Source organism: Mirounga angustirostris, unplaced genomic scaffold (genome assembly GCF_029215605.1).
Source record: "Mirounga angustirostris isolate CCGP_5_RB_7025 unplaced genomic scaffold, mMirAng1.0.hap1 SCAF_6, whole genome shotgun sequence".
Taxonomy (NCBI): Eukaryota; Metazoa; Chordata; class Mammalia; order Carnivora; family Phocidae; genus Mirounga; species Mirounga angustirostris.
Window position 1 is genome coordinate 70,410,113 of NW_026991714.1, and position 24,442 is coordinate 70,434,554.

Below are 24,442 nucleotides of genomic sequence, written 5' to 3' on the forward strand. Positions count from 1 at the left end.
ATTGGATGCCAGACGTTGTAAATTGTACGTTAATGGCTGCTGGACATGTTTCTGTGAATATTATTTTGCTTTGGTCTGTCACATATTTAGGTGATTTGTTCACAGTCTGAGCCGTGAAGTGGCACTAGAGGGGCGACCAGTCTCTGGTACCTGCTCCCCACCGCGGAGGCACGCCTATCTGAGCACTCTACCCCGGGCCCCCAGCTGGTGCAGCTTTCGGCCGAACGGGAGGAGCCGGTCACGGTTCCTGCCTCTCCAGACTCCGCACGCCCTTCCCGGGCAGCCCCCCCCGGGGCCCACGGCGCCCCGCACTCAGCGGACCCTCGACAACTCGTGGAACCCCGGCTGGTGGGCGGGTCCCCAGCTGGTGGGCGGATCCCCGGAGTGGCGGGCAGGCACCAGTAGGCGCGGGGAGACGGACCTCCGGACACGTCGGGAAAGCGACTCGCTCCGGCCCTGGCATCACCGGCCCCCTGCACTTCCAGGATCCCTGTTCTTTCCTACGGATGCTAAGCGTCTGGGGAAACACACCGAGTGTTCTCCCTCTACCACAACATAATTTTTTTAAGGGAACTCAGTGCCCAGAGCCTCCCCTAAAATCCAAACTCAGGGACTTGTTCTCTGTGTCCCGCGAAGTAGGAACCGGCCGCACGGCGCGGGCCTGGCCCACGCCACGCCTCCAGGCTCAGCACCGCCTACGGGCAGCGCGCATGCGCAGGATTCCGGCGCGCCGGCCGCGCCCAGCCACGACCGCGCCGGCGCCAAACATCCAGAGTTCCAACCGCTCGTCCGTGCCTGCCAATCAGAGTGCACGCTGACCCTTGGTTCCCGCCCACTGGCCCCGCAGCCAATCACCTGCCCCGGCGCGCAGCCGCGGCGAATCCAAAGGGCAGTGCGGGCGGGGGACGGAAGAGCAGAAGCCAGCCGCCCGCAGGGATGGAGGAGGCAGAGGCCGGGGCGCGAGCTTCAGCGCTAGAGTAAGCTAGCTGCCAGCCGGGGGCGGGCGGGGAGGGCCCTGCAGGACCCAGGGTACCCCCCGGGGGTCCCGGCACCCCGCTGTGCCGGCCGCGGCGAATGCGAGAGGGACTGCGCTCTCCCGGCGCGCGCACAACACGGCGAGTTCCCGCGCACTTGACGTCCCCTCGCGGGTAGCGGCGTCCTCGCAGGACACGTATGGGAGGGTCACTTAGCTTCTCTGCCCCCGCGTCCATGCGCATTCCCCCATCCTTGCCTGCCTGGGGGGCGCTGCAGGCCCCAGCGGGGAAGGACCAGGAGAGCCTGGAACCAACCTCCTCAGACCCTGCCCCAGGACGCTCCCTGTCTGGGACCCCCGCTGCCCATCAGAGCGGGGCCTCTTGTCTTCCTGTCCCTGTGTTTCCCTGACTCTTCTTGCTCTGCTTAGCTTTGCTCAGGGCACGTATTGTCTTTATACACACGCCGTTCCTGCTCCCAGATACCCTGCAGGCTACCGGTCAGGGCAAGACTTGGCATTGGTACGGGTCTGTACGCGTCTGTGCACGCCAGCGGGCCAGGACGAGCACCCCAGGAGTCTCCCGTTTCCCCTGTCTGCTTCACCTCAGGGCCCTGGCCAAGCTGGCAGACATCCTGGAGCCCATCGGCCGGCAAGAGGAGGCAGAACTGCCGGCCCAGATCCTGGCGGAGTTTGTGATGGTATGTGCAGGATGGGCAGCTGGGGCCTCTCCTGGGTCTTCTCCGGGAGCTACTGGGCAGCACCGATGGCGGGCGCCCTGGAAGGCAGTCTCAGCCTGCGGCACACACAGGTAATGATGTTCCCTGCCTCTGCCCACTCTCCAAACAGGACTCCCGCAAGAAGGACAAGCTGCTCTGCAGCCAGCTTCAGGTAGTAGACTTCTTGCAGAATTTCTTGGCTCAGGAGGACGTTGTCCAAGAACTAGACCCCTTGGCTTCTGAAGACACCAGCCGTGAGTGGGCACCGGGGTGGGATGGGGAAGTAAGGGGATGTCAGTCGGGTCAGCTCTTTGGCTGATGGGAAGACAGAGGCCCAGTGTTGCAGGCAGGCAGGCCATTCTCCCTTATGTTCTCATCCTCGGTGGCTCCTTTCAGGGCAGAAGGCACTTGCGGCCAAGGAGCAATGGAAGGAGCTGAAGGCCACCTACCAAGAGCATGTGGAAGCCATCACAGGTGCCCTGACCCAGGCCTTGCCCACAATGGAGGAGGCTCAGAGGAAGCGGGCGCAGCTCCTGGGAGCCCTGGAAGAGCTCCAGGCCAAGGTGAGCCAGGCTGAGGGGAGAGGAGGGCAGGCAGAGAGGAGGGAAAGGGCATGCATGCTGGGCTGGGCCTACTGGCCACCTCCCAGAATCCAACCAGAAAAACACTCCTCTCCTCCTTGTTCTCCTCCTCTGCTTCCCTACAGAAGCAGGTGGCCACGGAGAGACTGAGGACAGCCCAGAAGCAGTGGCAGCTGCAACAGGTGGGTCCACACCCCTAGGAAAATCTCCCTTCCCCGCCACCGTGCCGTTGCATGGGCTCAGTCCTCTGCCTGGAGTCCCTCTGCCTCTTCTCTTGTGCGGTGTTATAGCACAGGTACCAGCATCCTCACTTCCTGTGTTACGACTTTGGGCCGTCCCCTCACTTCCTGTGCTTCCGGGTCTTGCTTGTGACGTGGAGGCGACATTAGCACCTACGGTACAGAGCTCAGTTGATGAAATCGCTAGCAGAGCAAGTGCTTATGTGGACGCATGGCAGCACATAGCAGACTAAATGAGTTATCATGTTTGTGCCCCTTTTCTCCTGAATGCTTCACACTGGAATAGCTCATTCTCACCCTTTTTCTCTAGGGCCCTTGTTTTGCCTAAAGTGGGTAGGGTCCCTCTTTCCATCTGTGGGTCTGAGCCCCAAGTTGGGTCTAGCCTGGAGGGGTTAAGAGAGTGGCTGTAAGTCCTGCGCATCTGAGGAGCCGTGTCTGCCTTCTCATTCCTGGTAGGAGAAGCACCTTCAGCACCTGGCAGAAGCCTCTGCGGAGGTGAGGCAGCGGCAGAGAGGGACGCAGCAGGAGCTTGAGCGGCTGTCTCAGGAACTTGGAAGACTGCAGGAGCAGGCGGGGCAGAAGCAGGACACGCTTCACAGGTGAGGCTGGGAGTGTGAGCTGCAGACCCAGCGTGGTCCAGTTTCCCTTCCTTACAGCCTGCCTCTCCTTCCAGGCACCAGACCTTCCTCCAGCTGCTGTGTACTCTGCAGGGTCAGCCGCCATTCCCTGAGGCAGAGGCAGAGCTGCCACGGAAGCTGGACCTTCCTGAGGGTGAGCCCCAGGAGCAGAAGCCTGGGGCTATCGTAGGGAAGGACAGGAGTGTGCCGTCCAAGGTGAACTGAGAGGTGGGCCGGGGGCTGGGGAGGTGCAGAAAGAAGCAGGGAGGTAGGCCTCACCCAGCACCCATACCCTGTCTCCGTCCCTAAGGCTGATGGCCCACAGCCTGCTGGAGATGCGAGCTTGCCTGAGCTTCCTGAGGGACAGCAACATGGGAAAGGAACCTAGAGCAGGTCAGACTCCAGCTCAGGCCTTGGTGTCCCTGGACTGCAGGTACGGAAGGAGGGAGACCTCTGGTCTCTGTCTCTGGGCTCTGTTTTCACAGAGGGGACAGGAGGTGGGAAGGAGCAAGGATTTATCTATGGCTGAAGCTTATCGCCACATCCTGTGCCCAGCCTGCCCTGGACCAACCCCTCTCTGTCTTCCTGAATCCCCTAGTCCCACGCTTATTGCAGGATGGACTAGGAACTCCTCTGAGTGCAGCCTGGTTTCTGACCATGATGGGGGTGTGTTCTGGATTCTGTTAGTTAAAAGCCCTAGAGCTCTCAGTTATCTCTTTTCCTATGTTGGTGGGAAGAGCCACACTTGAAGCCAACAGTATGACAGGTGCTGGGACTGGTGTGAATAGAGAGGGTGCAGATGGGAAGGGGGCCCTGGCCTGGAGCCTCCGGGGCTGCTTGTCCAAATCCATATGAATCAAACATGCTGAGCTGATTAATTCGGGGAGAAGGAGAGTGCTTTGTGCAGGTGGTTAGATACGGGAAGATAATTTTAATTGCTGACCCAAACATTGATTGAATCCGTGCTTTGTGCCAGGCCCCTTGCTATGAACTGAAGCTACAGCAGCGGGCTTGTCTGATAGTCCTTGGCTGTGGGGAACATAATGAGCGTGAACAATAAACAGGTCAATACCTGATTGCAGAGTATGGGAAAACAAACTAAAACAATAGTATGGTAAATTTAGAGCGGTAGTAACAAGAGAGACCCTCATCTGCGGGGGGGGGTGTGTGTGTGTTCTTTGTTCTGTCTTTTCGCCTCCGCTCCTCCATGTGTCTCTTGCTGGGTGCAGGGACAGTGGGGGTATAGGCGTGTGGGAGAGATTATCTCCCTGATTGGGAGCGTGGGGCTGCTGGCGAAGAGAGAGGGATACCAGTGACAGCTGCAGTGGGAAACCCATTCTTCAGCTTAGAACAGGACCCTCCCGTGTGAGCAAGACCTAAGCATCTCTGAGAAAGAGACACTGGGGCTTTGCTTTTGGCAAGAGAGTTTCAAGAGACACTGGGCTCTGCTGTGTCTCCGACCAGGATGCCTTCTTGGAGGTGGAGATTGAGATCCTTGCTCACTCTGATCATTTGCTCTGCTTTTCTCAGGTCCTGAGTGTTCTAATTACTCTTTTGAATGTGTTGGCCCCATTGTTTAGGTATGAAATGTGACAGATAACAGAGGTCTTTGAAGACTCAGTCAAGACGGAGTGAGGGGGTCGGTGAGGATTGAGGATACTTCTCTAGGGAGCACACACATACCCGGAGAGGCTCCCTTTGTCTGCCCATCCACCTCCTCACAGGTGGTTCTGAATGTAGCCTTCTAGCAACCCACATAGCAGTCCTATCCTTCCGCTGCTTCCCGCTGGGTGGGCTCCCCTCCCCTGCATTCTGGTTTATTTCTGTAGTCTTGTAGACCCTGAAATTTTTATGGTATGCAGGGGAGAGCAGGAATACCCACGCTGAGGAAGGAGGGCCTACTAGGGGGCGCTGGGGTATGTGTTGGGATGGTGTGGACTCACCATGTCCTTGCACACATGGTGGCTGACAGAGAGTCAGCAGGGACGGGAAGATACTCCCTGGAGCCCTGCAGGTGGAGGTCAAGGATGATGTCCTGAGATGCTCCGCGTCAGCGGACAGGGGAAGAGATTGGGCAGATGCACAGTAGTCAGACTTAGACCTCTGAGGAACTTCTGGGAACCAGCTTTGTCTCGAGGAGTATGGACGAGTCAGTGCATATATGAGGCCAAAGGGGAGGGGAGGCTTGAGTGTTTTATTGGCCAGTGTGGTCTGTGGCGTTGGTGTTCTGCACTGACAGCTCAGGAATTGGGGTTTATTTTCAGATAGGAGCTGGATCTCAGCTTCTAGCTGCTCTGTCGTCCCTTAGGTTCCCCTAAATACTGTCCTTGTTTATTGTTCTTGCATCAAGCATTCGTGTGCAAGGTGGGAGCCTCCCCCTGAGAAATTGTGGTCTCTGCTGCCTGCTGAGCATCTCCTCTTCCTGTTCTCCATCTGACGGAGGGACACGGAGACCAGTGAGGTGCAGGGAGGGATGGACACTAGTCAGGACTGGAAGTATCCTTGATAAACAAAAGGGATGGTAGGCTTAGTCCGATTACATAAAAACTCTGATTTCCATAAGAATAACGTTTTCCTTTTAAACAAAATTTTCTTTTGTGGTGAAATATTATTTTGCTTTTTTTCCCTGAGTTTTATTTTCATATTTTCTAGCTACTGTCACATTTTTCTAAGAATTTTTCATTTCTAATTTTTTAAGCTTATTGGTATAAAGTTGTGATGATTTTTTTTTTATCCTTTTAATGTTTACAGCCTGTTGTAGGATGTTAGACTCCTAATGTTTTTATGTCTTACCTGAATTTCCCTTTGATCTATCTTCAGATGTTCATTCAGTTTCAAATATTGAAAGAGTCAGAGATTGGCTTTTGTCATCCAGCGTTGTATGTCAGTTCTGACTCATCAATTTGTAGTCCTGTCTCCATCTCCGACCTTCTGTGTTTTGGTGGAGAAGAACTTTTTTGGTAAACTTTTAATTTGTATCGGTTGATAAACTTGTGTATTTGGTTCTTGATTTGTTTTCTTAAATAAACATGTAAGGCTATACATTTTTTTCTGGTTTTCTCTTAAGTATTTTCATGCTCATTCAACTTATAGAATTTTTTCTTTCCCATTATAAGTATTTGATTTATGAGTTTCTTAGAAAAATAATTTTGAAATTTTCTACTCTATATGAGAAGATAGTTTTTCTAAGTTTATTCTACTTTGGTCAAAGAATGTCCTCTATATAATAAACACTTTGAAGTTTGGTGAAGGGAGCAGTTGGAGCCATGAATGTGGTCTCTCTCTTTTTTTATGTTTCACGTGGATTTGAAAAGAACGTCTCTTTTGGAATTGTCATGTGTGGTGATTTCTATATGTCTGTTAGATTATGCTTGTTATGTGTTCGGTTAATCTTCTGTATACTTAATTATTGTTTTCTGATTATCACCTTCTGAGAGGTGTGTTCAGGTCTCCAAGTGTGACAGTGGATCTGTTTATTTCTCTTTCTGGTTCTGGTAAAGTTTGCTTTACATGCTCTGTGGCTGCTTGATGAAGGCATGGCACGTTGACACGCGTGTCTTTCTTCTAAACGGAACTTGACAGTCGTCTGGTGGCCTCCTCCATCTCTGGGTGAGTGTTCCTTAGCTTGAGATGGGATGAATACCAGTACACCCCAGCCTGCTCCCTTACCGATCCCTCGCCTGCTCCGTCTCTCCCACAACCTTCTGAGTTTCAACCTTTCTTTATCCTTGTGTGTTTCACCTATTTTTTTTAAAGCAGTTTTTTTTTTTTTTAAGATTTTATTTATTTGACAGAGAGAGAGACAGCGAGAGAGGGAACACAAGCAGGGGGAGTGGGAGAGGGAGAAGCAGGCTTCCTGCAGAGCAGGGAGCCCGATGCGGGGCTCGATCCCAGGACCCCGGGATCATGAGATGAGCTGAAGGCAGATGCTTAACAACTGAGCCACCCAGGCGCCCCTGTGTTTCACTTTTATACCACTGTTTTTAAAGATCCAGTTTCATAATTTTTGTCCCTAAGATTTTGTATTTGTGTCACGTTTTTCGTTCACTCTCCCTTGTTTTTTTTTTTTAACTTTATTATGTTATGTTAATCACCATACATTACATCATTAGGTTTTGATGTAGTGTTCCATGATTCATTGTTTGTGCATAACACCCAGTGCTCCATGCAGAACGTGCCCTCTTTAATACCCATCACCAGGCTAACCCATCCTCCCACCCCCCTCCCCTCTAGAACCCTCAGTTTGTTTCTCAGAGTCCATCGTCTCTCATGGTTCTTCTCCCTCTCCGATTTCCCCCCTTCATTTTTCCCTTCCTGCTATCTTTTTTTTTTTTTAACATATAATATTTGTTTCAGGGGTACAGGTCTGTGATTCATCAGTCTTGCACAATTCACAGTGCTCACCCACGTACCCTCCCCAATGTCTATCACCCAGCCACCCCATCCCTCCCACCCCCCACCACTCCAGCAACCCTCAGTTTGTTTCCTGAGATTAAGAATTCCTCATATCAGTGAGGTCATATGATACATGTCTTTCTCTGATTGACTTATTTCGCTTAGCATAATACCCTCCAGTTCCATCCACGTCGTTGCAAATGGCAATATTTTGTTCCTTTTGATGGCTCCATAACATTCCATTGTGTGTGTGTGTGTGTATACATATATATACACACACACATATACACCACATCTTCTTTATCCGTTCATCTGTTGATGGACATCTTGGCTCTTTCCATAGTTTGGCTATTGTGGACATTGCTGCTGTAAACATTGGGGTGCAGGTGCCCCTTTGAATCACTACATTTGTATCTTTGTCTCCCTTATTTCTTATATATTCCTTTTTTGCCTCTGGTTTTGTTTATTTATCATTTCGTTTTCATTCCTTTTATCTTTTTCTTCTAAAGTCCTTCACTGATTATTATCCCAGTTTAGCTTTGAAGTCTATAGTAAAGTATAACAAGTACTGAAGCTTAGAAGACTTGACCGTTGACGATACTCTGAACTAATGATGTTTTTGTCCAGTTTATTACTTCTAGCCTATTCTGTTCTCGGAAGTTGGACTTCCTGTTCTCTACAGTGTTTTGTTCATATTCACTCATTTACTTTGATTTTTTTTTGCCTGCTTGATTTTTATATGTCAGAGCTTTCATATAGGATAATGTCCCCACCTGAAATACATGTATCAGACTTTCTTGGTTATGGTCTGGAGGCTGTATAACACTTCAGTATTTCTTACTATGGAATGTTTTTATTTTATTCTCATTCTTTTTTTTTTTTTTTTAAGGTTTTATTTATTTATTTGAGAGGGAGAGCAAGAGTGCACAAGCAGGGGCAGGCAGAGGAAGAGGGAGAAGCAGGCTTCCTCCTGAGCAAGGAGCCCAATGTGGGACTCTATCCCAGAACCCTGGGATCATGACCTGAGCTGAAGCAGATGTTTAACCGACTAAGCTACCCAGGCGCCCCTTTTATTCTCATTCTTTAAAGATGTTTTTATTACATAGAGAATGTTTAGTAGACAGGTAGTTTCATTTAAAACATTGAAGATCTTGTCCTGTGATTATCTGGCTTTCACTTTGCTGATAGAAGTCAGCTGCTTGGGGCGCCTGGGTGGCTCAGTAGCTAAGTGTCTGCCTTCAGCTCAGGTCATGATCCCAGGGTCCTGGGATCAAGCCCTTCATTGGGCTCCCTGCTCGGTGGGAAGCCTGCTTCTCCCTCTCCCACTCCCCCTGCTTGTGTTCCCTCTCTTGCTGTGTCTCTCTCTGTCAAATAAATAAAATCTTAAAAAAAAAACAAAAAAAAAAGTCAGCTGCCTGTTAAAAGCTCTTCCTATATGTCTGGATCATTTATTCATTCATTCTAAAGTTAGTTGGGCTTGCTAAATCTGAAATTACCAGTCTTTAAACAGTTCTGGAGTTTTTTCAGCCTGTTTAAAAAATGGTCTTACCTCTTCTGTACAAGCTTCTTCCACACCAGTTAGACATCAGTTAGGTTTTTTAACTTCGTTCTTCATGTTACATAAACTTTCTCTTACATTTATAATTTTTTCTCTCTAGAATGCATCTTTAGATGCTTTCCTTTATTTTGTTAACTGTATGTTACTAACCTGTTGTTTTATCATCCGTTTCTTAATTTTTGTTCTTGATTTTCAAGCAGATATAGTAGACCTCAGTTTACATTATTTGGATTTTTGTTGTTATTCTGGCCTATGTTTTGAGCTTATCTTTTCTCGTCTTAATACAACATATACAGGCCTTTTGTTGTCTGTGTTGGAAAGGTTCATGATTTCCATCTTTGCGGGCCTGGATCCTTTATCACATACGCTCCCTATTTCTGTTTCGTGGTCCATTTTGATGGAACTCTATTGTTGAGAATTCTTGTGGCTGGTTACAGAGTTGAGAAGATTTGTTTTTACTTCTGTCAGTCGCTTGTGGATACCACCAATACAACATTTAGAAAAAATGTTTAAAGATACATGTTAATGTTCTTTATGTCTCTCCTCATTTTCATTCTGCTGTTTGAAGATTTTATTTCTTTTTCATTAATATTTCTCAGAGATTTTTTTTCTATCTTTCAAAAGCACAAGCTTTTGGCATTATTTTAATACTGCTTTAATGTTCTTTCATTATTTTCCTTTCCAAGGTACCATCCTACAATTCCTTATTGAATTCTATTTTTATGTGACTTATTTCTGCCAGGAAGATATTCTTGTTAACACTGGATAGTTTCAGCAAAGTAAATACCTCTCATTCTTTCTTGACAGTGTTAAAATTTGTAAGACTAAGGTTTCACTTTGAATATTCTACCCTATGTGAGAAGAAAGCTATTCTAGAATAAAAGAATAATATAAAATATATGTGTTCTATAATAACAAATTAAATGATAATAAAAGAAAGTTATTCTAACCATTCTAGGATCTATGGTTAATATACCTCATTCCTGTCTTATACAATTTATGCAACTTTTTGTATTCCAATTTGTATGTGTCTTCTTTGAGGCAATTATGTATACATTTTGAAATACAGAGTGTGAAATTAAACTAATTTCATTATTACTAGCCTAGTCTTTAAATGGCCCATTTGCTCCTTTGAACACTGGGCTCTGAGGAATTTAGTGTTTGGGTCTTGATATACTTTGATTTTGAAATGTAGGGTAACCTAGGCATTAGGTCTCAGTCTCAGGAATTAACATCTTTTATGTTTGTTTCAGGCCTTTTTAAACAGTTTTTTTTTGGGGGGGGGAGTGTACATTCTTTTATTGATGTTGTTAAATTGAATTTCTATAACTGTTGACATAGTTATAAAAAAGGCCGTGTTAATCTTCACGGAGCTCTGCAATATACAAAAATTAGCTGTTGGATGCCATATTCCCATGTATTTCTAAATTTTAAATTGCCAGATGGGTTTTAGCAAATACACCTATCCAAGGCATGCATGATTCATTTCATCCTGCATTTCTTAGTTATTAAATCCTAGTGAAGGAGTTGATAATTACTTAAATGGATTGATTACTATAGGCCTAAAATAGTGTTTTGAAATAGAAAAAAGGGGTAAACCCAGAACTATTTTCAGAGGCTAACCAGACTATTGTGAGAGATTATCACATGTAAGCATTATAAAAGAAGTAAATGAAGAAAAAATATATATGTGTGTGCACAAGAATTTGTTTTATTTACACCATACTATAAAAAATGATAGAAAAAACTAATTGAGTTGGGAGTCATCAAAGTAGGGTTTGTTTATGAAAGAATGAATGAGTTTAAATTATGCTATAGATTCTCAGTGTTATAAAATTGTGTTGCAAAAACTTAAGGTCTAATTTTAATAACCAATCATAAACAGTAAGCATATCAGTTTCATTAATTAAAATACGAGTTTAAAAGGTAGGTATATTAATTTTCAAGTTTTTCATGTAAGTTATCAGTGGACAAGAAGTTACGCTTTATGTGACTTTGAGGGAAAATACTCTTTAGGGACAGAGGCCAGTCCCCCTTCTCCATATCTGGATTACCTGGCCCAGATGCTCTAGAAATAAAAGAGGAATTTAAAGTAATGTGTTTAGTGAAGTTTGGCTCTCCTCCTGGTTGATTGGATCACTCCATGAGGACAGCAGACTGCTGTGGAGGATGTACAGCTTTGTATTTGGAAACTCTGCTCTTGATGATGACTGAGACTCTAGTTTATTGCAGTGCGTTGTTTTCAACATGAGAAAGATGAGTTCAATCCTAAAAAATATACATAAACACAGCAGAGAGCATGCAGATCCGAGGGAGGAAGGAATTACACTGCTCCTTTCAGGTCCAGATCCTGCCGTTCACCACTGGTGCTCCTCATTCCTCTGTTCGGGAACATGCGTAACTTTATCCACAAGTGAACACACACTGGTGCCTCCATACTTTGAAAGGACTTAGTAAATGTTCCTTGGGTTCTGTTCAGGGAAGATTTCCCAAAGAGCTGCCCCTTGAGCTCAATTTTAAACAAATGAAATTATCTGGAGGCTGTTTCATCATTTATTGAATGTCAGCTATGTGCTGAACATAAGTTTGGATGATTAAAAAAAAAAGATAAAGACAATCAGTTTAAATTTGAAGACAGGAAGGAAGAATCTGTTAAGAAACGAATTCTCGGGGCACCTAGGTGGCTCAGTCAGTTAAGCGTCTGCCTTTGGCTCAGGTCATGATCCCGGGGTCCTGGGATCGAGCCCCACGTTGGGCTCCCCTGCTCAGTGGGGAGTCTGCTTCTCTCTCTCCCTCTGCTCTCGCTCATTTTTTTTTTTTTTTAAAGATTTTATTTATTTGGCAGTTAGCACAAGCAGGGGGAGCGGCAGGCAGAGGGAGAGGGAGAAGCAGGCTCCCCACTGAGCAGGGAGCCCGATGCGGGGCTTGATCCCAGGACCCTGAGATCATGACCTGAGCCGGAGGCCGATGTTTAATGACTGAGCCACCCAGGCGTCCCTCTCTCACTCCCTCTCAAGTAAATGAATAAAATCTTAAAAAAAGTAGGTAGAATAGAGTGATCACAATTATAAGCAAGTACATGTTATACCCACCAAAGCCATCACTAAAGCGTTTCAGTGACTAGTATTCTTGGATGGTGGTAGTTACCCATTGGAACAAGTGTATACCAACTAGAAACTGATGAACTGCTTTTCCCCCGGCTCACTGCTTTTTAGTGTGTGAGTCACTGAAGGCTCATGACTTTCTGAGAACATTGGAAAGCATTTTCAACAATGCAGAATTATTGTGCCTGAGTAATATTCTGTTTATCAAAGTTTTAGGGACTAACAGTTGAAAATAGGAAGGGAAAAAAACCTCAGCCATAATTTAAAATGTTTATGATAAAGAATGGTGACCAACTTCCCATCAATTTGCCAAATGAGTATGGTTGTTAGACAATACCCTATGACTACCAAAATAACTTTAGTTTTAATAATTATGTTGAACGGTATTCAGAGATACTGGAATGTAAAGATAAGAGGAGCTTTACTTGAGGTGCCCCAGTCACCCTTGGTGCTAGCAACAGGCTGTTCTTACTCTTTTGAAAAAGAAGAGAAATCTTATTTGATTAAAAAAAAAAAAAAAAGTTTGGTTGCCATCATAAGAGATTTTCTGTTTTACGCCTTCCGTGTAGCTCTGTCCCATCTCAGAAATTTTCAGCAACTGATTTGCTAATTAACTTTAACTCTCTTGGGGTGGCGGCAGCGATCTGAAGAAGTAGGTAGTGCAAACAAATGTGACGTTTATAAGAACAAAAAGGAAAGGCTAGTAGATACTCAGCTAATTCTGATAATCATTGTTTTATGTCTTATGTCTTTTGTATTGGAGAATGACTAAAACTGGGGGGTTCCATGCACCTCAAGGAAACAGTTTTCTATCTAATTAATGAAATGGGGTTTTTTTGCTTTTGGATGTTCTACAACAGTGTTACTGGTGTGAGTCTACCTGTAATTTAGCAGTCACGTTGTCTAGGTTGAACAGGTGATAGTCTGGCAGGTGGTAGTGAGGGTTTCCATAAAAGGTTTACAGTTTTTGGCAAATTTCTTGCCTTGTTTGTTCTTTTTCTGAAATTGTGTGTGTGTGTGTGTGCACGTGCGTGCATGTGTGCATGCATGCACACAGACCCGGTCATATTCATAAAGTGTGCTCCTTTATATTTTGAGGCTAAGTTGATACTTACATGCAGATTCAGAATTGTACTAACTCCCTGATAATTTTTTCTATTAGTATGTATCGATGATGCACTTAACAAACTTTTCTGAGCACCTACATGCCAGTTACTTTTCCATTTTTTAATAAAAATATATTTGACACTTAACATTGCATAAATGTAAGTTGTAAAACATGTTAATTTGATTGTTGATGTATTGTACTGCAATTGCCATTGTAGTGTGGAGGTACCAGAATTAACACCTCTGTCACATTATTTAATTATCATTTCTTCTAGTGGTTAAAATAATTAAGTTCTAGTCTCTTAGCAAGTTTGGTGGTGATCCTGCAGTATTGTCTTTGTTCATTACACTGTGCGTTAGATCTCTAGGGCTTATTTACTACTCCTTGCAGGTTTGTCCCATAAACAATGTCAGTCCTATTTTCCCGACCCTCATCCTCTGGTTATCACCATTGTGTTCTGTTTTCATGAGTTTGGCTTTTTTGATTCCACATGTAAGTATACCATACATTACTTGCCTTTCTCTTCTGACATACCTCACTTAGCATAATTGCTCAGAGTCCATCCATGTTGTCTCAAATGGCAAGATGTTCTTCGTTCATGTGGCTGGAAAATATGTATACCATGTGTATATACATGAATATATACCATACATATGGATAATATATATAACATAATATATATGCATCACATCATCTTTATCAGTTCCTCCATCGATGAACATTTAGGTTGTTCCCATGTCTTGGCTATTGTGAATAATGCAGTGAACATGGGAGTTCAGATATGTCTTTGATATATTGTTTTCATTTCCTTTGGGTGTATACACAGAAATGGAGTTGCCAGTGCATCTGGTAGATATGTTTTTAATTTTTTGAGGAACCCCTGTATTGTTTTACATATTGGCTGAACCAGTACACATTTCCACCAACAGTGAGGAGGGTCCCCTTTTCTCCACATCCTCACCATACTTGGTCTCTGTCCTTGATTCTAGCTAGTCTAACAGGTATGACGTGGTATCTCATGGTGGTTTTGGTTTGTCTTTCCCTGATGATGAGTGATGTTGAGCATTTGTTCATGTACCCGTTTGCAATATGGATGTCTTTGGAGAAATGTCTATTCAGTTACTGTGCCCATTTACTTATTTTTTTATCATGTATGTTACTGAGTTGTCTGAATTCTTTGTATATTTTGGATATTAACCCCTGTTAGATATGTCTGGTTTGCAAAAATGTTCTGCCCTTCTGTAGGTTGCCTTTTCATTTTGTTACTTGTTTCTTTTGCTGTGCAGAAGCTTTTAAGTTTTATGTATTCCCATTTGCTGATTTTTGTTTTTGTTCAACGTTTGTGCTTTTAGTGTCCTCTCCAAAAACCATTGCCAAATGCAATATGAAGGAACTTCTTCCCTGCATTTTCTTCTAGGAGTGTTATGGTGTCAGTGTTATGTTTCAATCTTTGATCCATTTTGGGTGAATTTCTGTGAGTGCTGTAGGATAGCGGTCCAATTTCTTTGTTCTGCATGTGTTTTTTCAATGTTCTCAGCACCATTTATTAGAGATTGTTCTTTCTCCATTGGGTGCTCTTGGCCCCTTGTGGAACACTAGCTGACAGTATATGTGGAAGTTTAATGCTGAGCTCTGTGTTCTGTTCTCTTGGTGTGTGTGTCTGTATTTATGCTAGTTTTTATTAACCATGGTTTGTAGTATACTCAGGAAGTGTGATACCTCCAGCTTTGTTCTTCCCCAGCATTGCTTTGGCTATCCAGGGTCTTTTCTGGTTCCATATAAATTTTAGATTTTGTTTTGTTTTCTTTTTAGTTTCTTTGAAGCAGTTGGAATTTTGATGGGGATTGTGTTGAATCTATAGATGGCTTTGGATAGTATGGACATTGTAACTATTAATTCTTTCAATCCATGAACACAAGATGTCTTTCCATTTGTGTCTTCAACTTCTTTCAGCAAGGTCTTGTACTTTTCAATATACAGATCTTTCACCCCCTTGATTAAAGTTATTCCTAGGTATTTGAGTGTTTTTGAAGCTATTGTAAGTAGGGTAGTTTTCTTTCTTTATTTCATTTTTGGATGTTACATCATTAGTATATAGAAATGCAACTGCTTGTCATATGCTGATTTTATATCCTGCAACTTTCCTGAAGTTCCAACAGTTTTTTGGTAGTGTTCTTGGGATTTTGTATATATTTTGTATATACAAAATCAAATCATCTGCAAATAATAGCAGTTATACTTCTTCCTTTCCAATTTGGATGCCTTACTTGTGTTGACTAAATGCTCTAGCTAGGACTTCCAGTAGTGTATGGAGTAAGACGGGTGAGAGTGGGCATCCTTGTCTTTTTCTTGATCTTAGAGGAAAAGCTTTCAAAATTTCTATGTTGAGTATAATGTTAGTTATGGGTTTGTTGTATATGGCCTTTATTATGTTGAATTGTGTTCTTTCCGTACCCAATTTGTTGAGGGTTTTATCAGGAAAGGATGTTGCATTTTGTCAAATGCCTTTTCATCATCTATTGTGATGATCACGTGAATTTTCTAATCTGTTAATGTGCTGTATTACATTTATTGATTTGTGTATATTTGAAGCATCCTTGCATCCCAGGGATAAATCCCACTTGGTCATGGTGTATGATCATTATTATGTGTTTTGAACTTTTTAATGTGTTTGCCAATATTTTGTTGACATTTTTTGCATCTATATTCATCAGGGATGTTGGTCTATAATTTTACATTCTTGTAGTGTTCTTTTCTGGCTTTGGTTACATGGTAATATTGGCATCCTAGAATAAACTTGGAGGTGTTCCCCGCTCTTCATTTTTGGGGGGGGGGGGGATGGTTTGTTTTTTTTTTTTTGAATGCATTAACTCTTCTTTAAATATTTGGTTGAATTCACCAGTGAAGCCATCTGGTCCTAGAGTTTTCTGTGTTAGGTTTTTGATTACTGATTCAATTACTTTACTAGTTATTGGTCTGTTCAGATTTTCTCCTCTCTTTATTCAGTCTTTGTATATGTTGTGTTACTAGAAATTCATCCACTTCTTGTAGGTTATATTTGTTGGCATATAATTATTTATATAGTCTGTTAAGATCCTGTATATTTCTGTAGTATCAGTTGATTTTTAATTTTATTTATTTGAGTCTTCTTTCTTTTTTAACTAGTCTAGCAAAGGGTTTGTCAATTTTGTTTATCTTTTTGAAAAACCAGATCTTAATTTCATTGATCCTTTCCATTGTTTTTCTGGTCTGTATTTAATTTATTTCTGCTGGGATCATTATTATCCTCTTTCTTCTAACTTTGGACTTAGTTTGTTCTTCTTTTTCTAGTTCCTTGAGGTGTAAAGTCAGGTTTTTTGTTTGAGATCTTTCCAATTTCTTAATATATGCATTTATCACTATAAACTTTCTTCTCAGAACTGCCTTTGCAGCATCCCATAGGATTTGATATATTTCCTTTTTCCTTTGTTTCAAGATAACTTTTTATTTCCCTTTTGATTTTTCCTTTGACCCAATGGTTGTTCAGAAGTGTGTTGCTTAGTTTCCACATATTTGTAGAATTTTCACTTTTTCTCTTATTTAAAAAAAAAAAAATTTTTTTTAAAGTAGGCTCCACACCCAACATAGGGCTCAAACCCACAACCCCAGCATCAAGAGTGGCACGCTCCACTGACTGAGCCAGCCACGTACCCCTCAGCTTTTCTCTTATTGATTCCTAGTTCATACCATTGTGGTCAGAAAAGATCCTTGGTATGATTTCAATCTCCTTAAATTTGCCAAGATTTATTTTGTGTCCTATCATAGGATCTATCCTAGAGAATGTTTCATGTGCACTTGAGAAGAATGTGTTTTCTGCTGCTGTTGGGTGGAAGGATGTATATATGTCAATTAAGCCATTTAGTCTAAGAAGGGGTTCAATTCCAGTGTTTCTTTGTTGATTTTCTGTCTGGATCATCTATCTACTGCTTACAGTGGAGCATTGAAGTTCACTAGTATTTTTGTAGTGCTGTCTGTTTCTCCCTTCATACCTCTCAGTATTTGCTTACTATATTTAGGTGTCCCAATGGTGAGTGCATATATGTTTCCGATTGTTTTATCTTCTTGGTTTATCAAACCCTTTATCATTATATGACGGCCTTCTTTGTCTCTTGTTAGTGTTAGTGGCTTGAAGTCTATTTTCTTTGATATAAATATGGCTACCCTTACTTTTTTTAGATTTCCATTTGCATGGAATATCTTCTTCCATCTGTTTACTTTGAGCCGGTATGTGTTGAGAGCTGAAATGAGCCTCTGTAGGCAACATAAACTTGGGTCTTGTTTTTTTTTTTTAATCCATTGAGTCACTCTGCACCTTTTGATTGAATAATTCAGTCCACTTACTTTGTAGTGATTATTGATATGTAAGGACTTGCAACTGCCAACTTACTGTTTGCCTTCTGGTTATTTTTCATGGTGATTTGCTCAGTGCCCCCCCCCCCTTTTTTTTATGTTTTGTGAATCGAGTCTAGATTTTTGTTTTGTGGTTACCATGAGGTTTATGTAAAACATCTCAGAGATAAAAATAGGTCATTTTATGCTGAAAGCAGCTTCTCTTCATTCCTGTATAAAAGCTCCACCCTTTTATGTTTTTAATGTCACAGTTCACTGATTTTATGCTGTGAATTTGTTAAATTATAGTAGCTGTAGGTTTTAATACTCTTTTCCTTTAACCTTTATACCATAGTTAAGTGGCAACAGTGCTGTTCTAATGTAGAGTTACCGTTTTCTAACTCTGTAGCAGAGTAGAGTGTGTTTTTGTGTCACTGATTAGCATCTTTTCATTATAGCTCGAATAATTCCTTTTAGCATTTCTCGCAAGTCAAGCCTTGTGGTAGTAACCTTGCTTTAGCTTTTGTTTATCTGGGAAGTCCTTTTTTTTTTTTTTTTTTAAGATTTTATTTATTTGACAGAGAGAGACACAGTGAGAGAAGGAACACAAGCAGAGGGAGTGGGTAAGGGAGAAGCAGGCTTCCTGCCGAGCAGGGAGCCCGATGCGGGGCTCGATCCCAGGACCCCGGGATCATGACCTGAGCCGAAGGCAGACACTTAACGACTGAGCCACCCAGGCGCCCTATCTGGGAAATCCTTAATCTCTCCTTCATATCTGAAGGGGAATTTTGCCAGGCAAAGTGTATTTGGCTGGCAGTTGTGATCTTTCAACACTTTGAACATGTCATTCTACTCTTTCCAGGCCTGCAGAGTTTCTGCTGAGAAATCTGCTGAGAGCCTAATAGGGTTCCTTTGCAAGGTTACTTTCCTTTCCCTGGCTGCCTGTGAGGTTCTTTATCATTGATTTTTGACAGTTTCATTATAATGTGTACTGGAAAAGATTTTTTTTGCATTGAGATAATAGGCTGTTGTAATCGTTTTGTGGACTCTTACCAATTTCTTCCCAGGTTTGGGAAGTTCCCAGCTATTATTTCTTTAAGTAGACTGTTCCCTTCTCCCCCTTTTCTCCTTCTGGTACACCAGTTACTTTTATATTTGCCTTTTTGAACTTTTGGATTGAAACTGATAGCTCTTGCTGGGTTTCTTCACTATTCTAAAATCTTAGTTTTCCCTCCTCATAGAACTGAATTATTTTTCTATTCCTATACTCCAAGTCACTTATTCTCTCTTCTGTCTGGTCTGCCCAGTTACTGATGCTTCATTCTCCATCTCATTTATTGAATTCTTCAGTTCTAGTATTTGTTTGGTTCTTCCTTATAATTTTAATCTCTTTGGTAAAGAACTACTGTGTTCATTAATTTTGTTCCTGAGTTCACTGAATGGCCTTTCTGAGTTTGCTTGTAGCTTGTTGAATTTCTTCATGACAACTATTTCGAATTCTTTATCAGTTAGAGTGTGGTATTCTGTGCCTCTGAGTTTGGTTGCTGGAGAATTCTTTTCTTTTCTTTTTTTTTAAAGATTTTATTTATTAGAGAGATAGCGAGAGCAGGAGCACAAGCAGGGGGAGTGGAAGAGGAAGAAACAGGCTTCCCATTGAGCAGGGAACCCAATGTGGGACTCGATCCCAGGGCCCTGGGATCATGACCTGAGCCGAAGGCAGACACTTAACGACTGAGCCACCCAGGCGCCCCGGAGAATTATTTTCTTTTTGTGATACCATATTTCCTTGATTGTTTATGGTGTTTGAAGACATGCACTTCTGCTTTAGCATTTGAAGTAGCAGTCACTTTCCCTAATTAAGGTTTTGTGTTTACTTTGGATCTTACAGTTCAACAGACTGGCCATTAGAAACCTTTCTTTTCTATTATGGAAGGTGGCACTGTAGCTCGTTTGTGGTTTCTCCTGTAACAGCTAGCTCTTGTGGATGCACTTAGCTGGTGGCAGAGTGGGGGGTGTTGTGGGCTTGGCAGCTGGAGCTTTGGGGTGCCACTGGGCCTGGTGTGGCATCAAGTGGGGCATATCCAGAGGTCTGTGGGCGGTCCTGCCAAAGTCCTGAAGCCGGCAGCAGGAAGCCCATTTCTTCACTGCACTTTGGTATTCTCGACTGCCTCCTTCCCTTTCCTCTTTGACCCCTCAGTCACTGGTGTTCCTCCTCAGAAATCCAGGTGCTGCTGGGGAGAAATGGGTCCCTCCTGCTGCACCTGGACAGCTGCCTCGAACGTCACTCCCCCAACCAGTGACAGGGTGTTGGCCTTTGCCTTGTGGTTTTTGTATCTCTAGAACTTAGTTCCTAGTCACTAGGGTGTCACTTACAGGAAATATCTTTGTTAAATGACTTTTCCACCAAATGGTGTTTTCTATCAGACATGTACCTAAGTTAAAAAGCTGTTTAATCTTGTGTTTTGTTTTTTCTAGCTAGGTATCCTGAGTATCATATTTTTTAAATATATGTGCATTTACATATATTCTAAACTGTGAAGGCAGGTATTATTTTCTCTTTATAATTTAGTTTTATTTTCTATTATTTTTTAAGGAGTCATTAATTCCAATCATGAAGACACCTGGACGCTATGGGAAACCTTTCTCACTTTATTGTAGTACTGACTGCTATCTGTAGTCTGCTGTTTTTTATGGGTGTCCAGTTTATTTGTAAAGAAGTTGAGTGGACATCTTGGCTCATTTTAAATTTTGTATTAGGAGCAGAGTTCACATTTAGTGCTGTCACAGAACTCGAGATGTTTGCTTCTTGGATGTTGTGAGTTGGACAGTGTTAAGGTTCTGTGACAAAAACAGTGCACCTACTTTGTTTAATGTCAGTTGAAGCCTATCTGATATTTCCTAGATGGTTAATAAGTATATGAAATTAATATATAATACAAAATATAGAAAAATTAAAAATCTAATGTCTTCCTCTAGACATTACTCTCTTCACAGAAGTATATATGCCTGACAGAAATGTGGAGGAAGAATCTCCATCCTTGTAACAAATCCTCCAGAGTTTCCAAAAAATTTCATACTTTAAGTCCTTGGTCCCTTGATTTGCAGTTTCTCTGACCGCTTGCGGCATTTGTATTAACATTGAACATTCACATCTTTCTTTGACCAGCTGTCTCATTGGTTTTACTCTTCTTATGAACTGGTACTGCTTCTTTAATGATGGTTTTTGTTGAACAGCTGATACCTGGGAAAACAGAGAAACCTGAACTTGCTAAGTCTCTTATTTATTTAGCTTCTGCTATCCTCAGTACATCTGGCATGTGAACAGCCCTGTGAAGGCAACCAGAGACGCTTTGAACATTGCATTTGCCGTCACGAAGTGATCTTTCAAAAATCCACTTGAAATCCATGGACCAAGAGAATGAAGGCCTGAGAGAAGCAAATGAAACTCTTGTGGTTTAATCATAACAAACAATTCAAGTATCCTTTGAGCACAGACATCACTAACAGTAGGTTTTATATTGTGAATTTAAATGCAGGCTTGCTGCAGTGTTATGGTGTCCCCTATTCTAATTGGCTGTGAGCCCTGTGGGTGTGAATTGTTCTGTGTAGGAGTTAGCACCACTGGCCTTTCTCAGCCCCACTCGCAGAACAGATGTCTAGTCAACCTTGGCTCTTCCCTGACACCCTTAAGTATGGAAGATCACCTCCCTCGTGCTCCAGTACCCCGTTCAGCCACTCCCAATCGATAGACCTTGGCATGTAAGAAAAATATTTTTGCTCTGCCTACTAAAATATGTTGAAATCAGCATAACATATATGTTATATATATATGTGTGTGTGTGTGTGTGTACACACACACACATGCTCCAGAAATATGTGAAGTGGGGAGCTAATTCTGTGGAATAAATCCAGGGGATGTTTGCAAATAGTGGGATGGGAAACAGGCCTTTGTAAAAGGTATAAAATGGCGTTTTGTTGGGGAATTTTAGAGTAAAGTAAACTAAGCCAGGTTCCACATACAGGATAAGTAGGGTAACACAAGACCGTGTGGAGGAGCCGTGAAGGTGTGATGTGGCCGCAGGAAGGCTGTGGTGTGTGGTGTGATTGGAATGCGTTAGAGGCCGTTGGTTGGACAAAGGGCGCTGAGTGACCTCCTCAGATGTTCGAAATTTAGAGACAAAAGCAAATAGATGTTGAAACTTGGAACTTTTATCTGCTTGTCTTCCTATTGATTTTGTCACCTTTCAGGTTATCTTCTCAGTGAAAATAGCAGATTTTTGTCAGTTCACAATTTTTAAACAGATTAATATTCAATCCTATAGGTAATAAACATTTAATGCTTTTAGGCATTAACTGGTGAGATAGTATTGTTACCATTTGTAGACTAAGTAGCTGAGGATCAGGTGCTTTCCCTAAAGAAAAACAACTGCAGCAACAGCCGTGATATTCGGGGCCAGTATGCTCCGTTTCTTCCCTCATGTCATCGTTGACACACACACACAGACTCACTGTAATGACCCGGATATGTTATCTGGGAAGACATAGGGCTAAGCCTTTAGTTCTTAAAATGTGAGGTGTAGTAGAGTCACCTGGAGGCGTTTCTTAAAATGTTGATTTCATTTGTCTCTTGGAGGTTCTAATTCCTAGTGGCTGGTTTAGATTTTGCATTTTTAACAAACACCTCCAGTGATTATGATGCACTGGATTTAGGGACCGTTTTGTGAGAAACACTTCACTCTTTCCCACCGAGACTTCAGCATTCATTGTATTATCAGCTCGCTGGGTTGTCCTGGAGACCATGAAACAGTGGACCCACCCATTTTGAACAGGGCTGGGGCCCTGGACAAGCTGGAAGTGATGTGGGAATAGGGGCGGGGTTGTGTCATGGCAGAGTCTGAAGTGGGAGGAGAGGGCGGCGGAAGGGAGAGCAATGAGGGCTGAAGGCAAACATGTACTGTAGGGGGTTCTGGCCCACTTGTGTGCCCAGCACACGAGCCCGGAGGGCAGACGGGACAGTGGAGGACACCTATCCCTCCTTGTCCTGTTCCCATGGGAAATAAACTCAGGAAATGAAAATGTTGATCTATGAAGAGATAAATTGCCTAAGTTTATCATAAATACACATTTATGAATTGTGCCCCAGACCCACAGCTGAGCTCATTTCCTACCATCCTGTGGCATCAGGTGAGGTCCTGTGTCTCGACTTCAGCTAAGATATGGACAGCAGTGTGACCTCAGGCCTGGCTCGTGAGGACCCCGAGGATGGCTAACTGGGGAGGATGCTGAGGTGGCGGGGAAGGTGGGGATGACAGTGGAGGGGCCTGGCTCCTGGGGACAGCTGTGAGTCAGGAACAGACTTTTGTATTCAAAGAGCCACTGAGGCTTGGAGGTGGTTTTGTTAGAAGCTGACACCTTATGGATCCACTTCTGGTTTCTGCAGCCAAACTTACTGGAAAACGCCTTAACTTTTGGTGATAATTAAACGTTCACTAGACTGGAAAAGCTGCTTCTCAGAGGATCTCCATGTCAAGTAAATAAAAGTTTGCAGGCAGCAAATGGAATGCTGGTCAAAGACAGGGTAGTAGTTCGATGGAGTTGTCCATTGCCCACATAAAGATGCAGGTGTTGTTACCACAAGCTTAACTCGCTATCCTGCAGTCTCTCTCGCTTATGCTGAAACCTCCAGACATGCCTGATCGGACGAGATGAATGCTGAACTGTTCAGAACGGAAAACATACAAGTCCTACAATTGCCCCGTGTTTTAGGAAAGCTGAGCGGTTTGATACATTTTACCTCCCACTTGGAAAGGAGTCCAAAGTTTATAAACCCTCCTAACGTGAGTTTTAAGGTGACTGGTGAGTCCTCCCTGAGCTGTTTCTGCTCTAAATACCAGGCAGGAAATTTGTGATCTGCTTGGCGGCAGCCCGTTGCCGGAGACTGCTGAGCCCCGTCATTCTGAGCTGGAAACACCTTATGCTTGTGGCCTCCCGATTGCTGCGTGTCCTGGGCCGTGAGGCGGTCAGGCATGCTCGTGCGAGGCTTTGTGCCCCTTTGCTTCTCCCCTCGCTGCAGTGCTTTCTTTATTGCTGGTTGCTGGTCTCCTTACTCCAGCCCCAAGAATCTGTGAGATGCTGGGGATTCGCCATCATGAGTGGTTCTCAGAAGGTGTTCTTAGCGGTACCCGCAACATCCTAAATCCGTGTTGCTGTTTTGGATTCAAGTGCTCTTGAAGAGTTCATGCTACAGTGGGAAGTTTTAAAAGCTGTGATGATTTCCTCTTACCTACTTTCTAATTTTCAGAAGTCACATGTCACATGTCACATTTTAATACTTAGTTTGTAATTACTTCCCCGGCCCCTCTGTGCCCTCATTCCACGGGACAGACAGCTGTTTAGGGTGATGAGAGTTTGGGGGTGGCCATTTTTCCTCATTTCTTTTCCTGAATTCATTGGTCTTGAAGATTGTTTACCTATGAACAACATCTTCTAATATTGTCTTTTTAAAAAAAATATTAATCTCCAACAGTTGTCATCTTTTTGTTAAAAGTATAATTAATAAAAGTGGAAATGTAGGCTTTCAACATTATGGTGTTTTAATCTAATTTTTGAGTATCTCAAGATAACTGAGTTGCCATAGCAATCAGTTAGATGTGCAAATGCAAGAAAACTTTAAACAAATGTTTTGTTTCTTTTTTTTAACATATAATGTATTATTTGTTTCAGAGGTACAGGTCTGTGATTCAACAGTCTTGCACGATTCACAGTGCTCACCATAGCACATAC

The 24,442-nt window shown here is 43.2% G+C and overlaps 1 protein-coding gene across 11 annotated transcripts in view; it reads left to right on the forward strand.

The window, feature by feature from the left end:
- The first annotated feature begins 826 nt into the window (after nt 1-826).
- Nucleotides 827-24,442, forward strand: part of ZWINT (ZW10 interacting kinetochore protein) — a 60,063-nt gene continuing 36,447 nt past the window's right edge. For 4 of the 11 annotated variants that reach the window (XM_064594533.1, XM_064594530.1, XM_064594529.1 and 1 more), the window contains exons 1-8: nt 828-977; nt 1,581-1,671; nt 1,820-1,943; nt 2,086-2,252; nt 2,396-2,452; nt 2,966-3,108; nt 3,183-3,342; nt 3,437-3,559. In XM_064594533.1, the coding sequence (XP_064450603.1) occupies nt 937-977; nt 1,581-1,671; nt 1,820-1,943; nt 2,086-2,252; nt 2,396-2,452; nt 2,966-3,108; nt 3,183-3,342; nt 3,437-3,514 (861 nt within the window). In that variant the 5' untranslated portion in view covers nt 828-936 and the 3' untranslated portion in view covers nt 3,515-3,559. The other 7 variants (XM_064594528.1, XM_064594526.1, XM_064594534.1 and 4 more) reach the window with 7 other exon arrangements.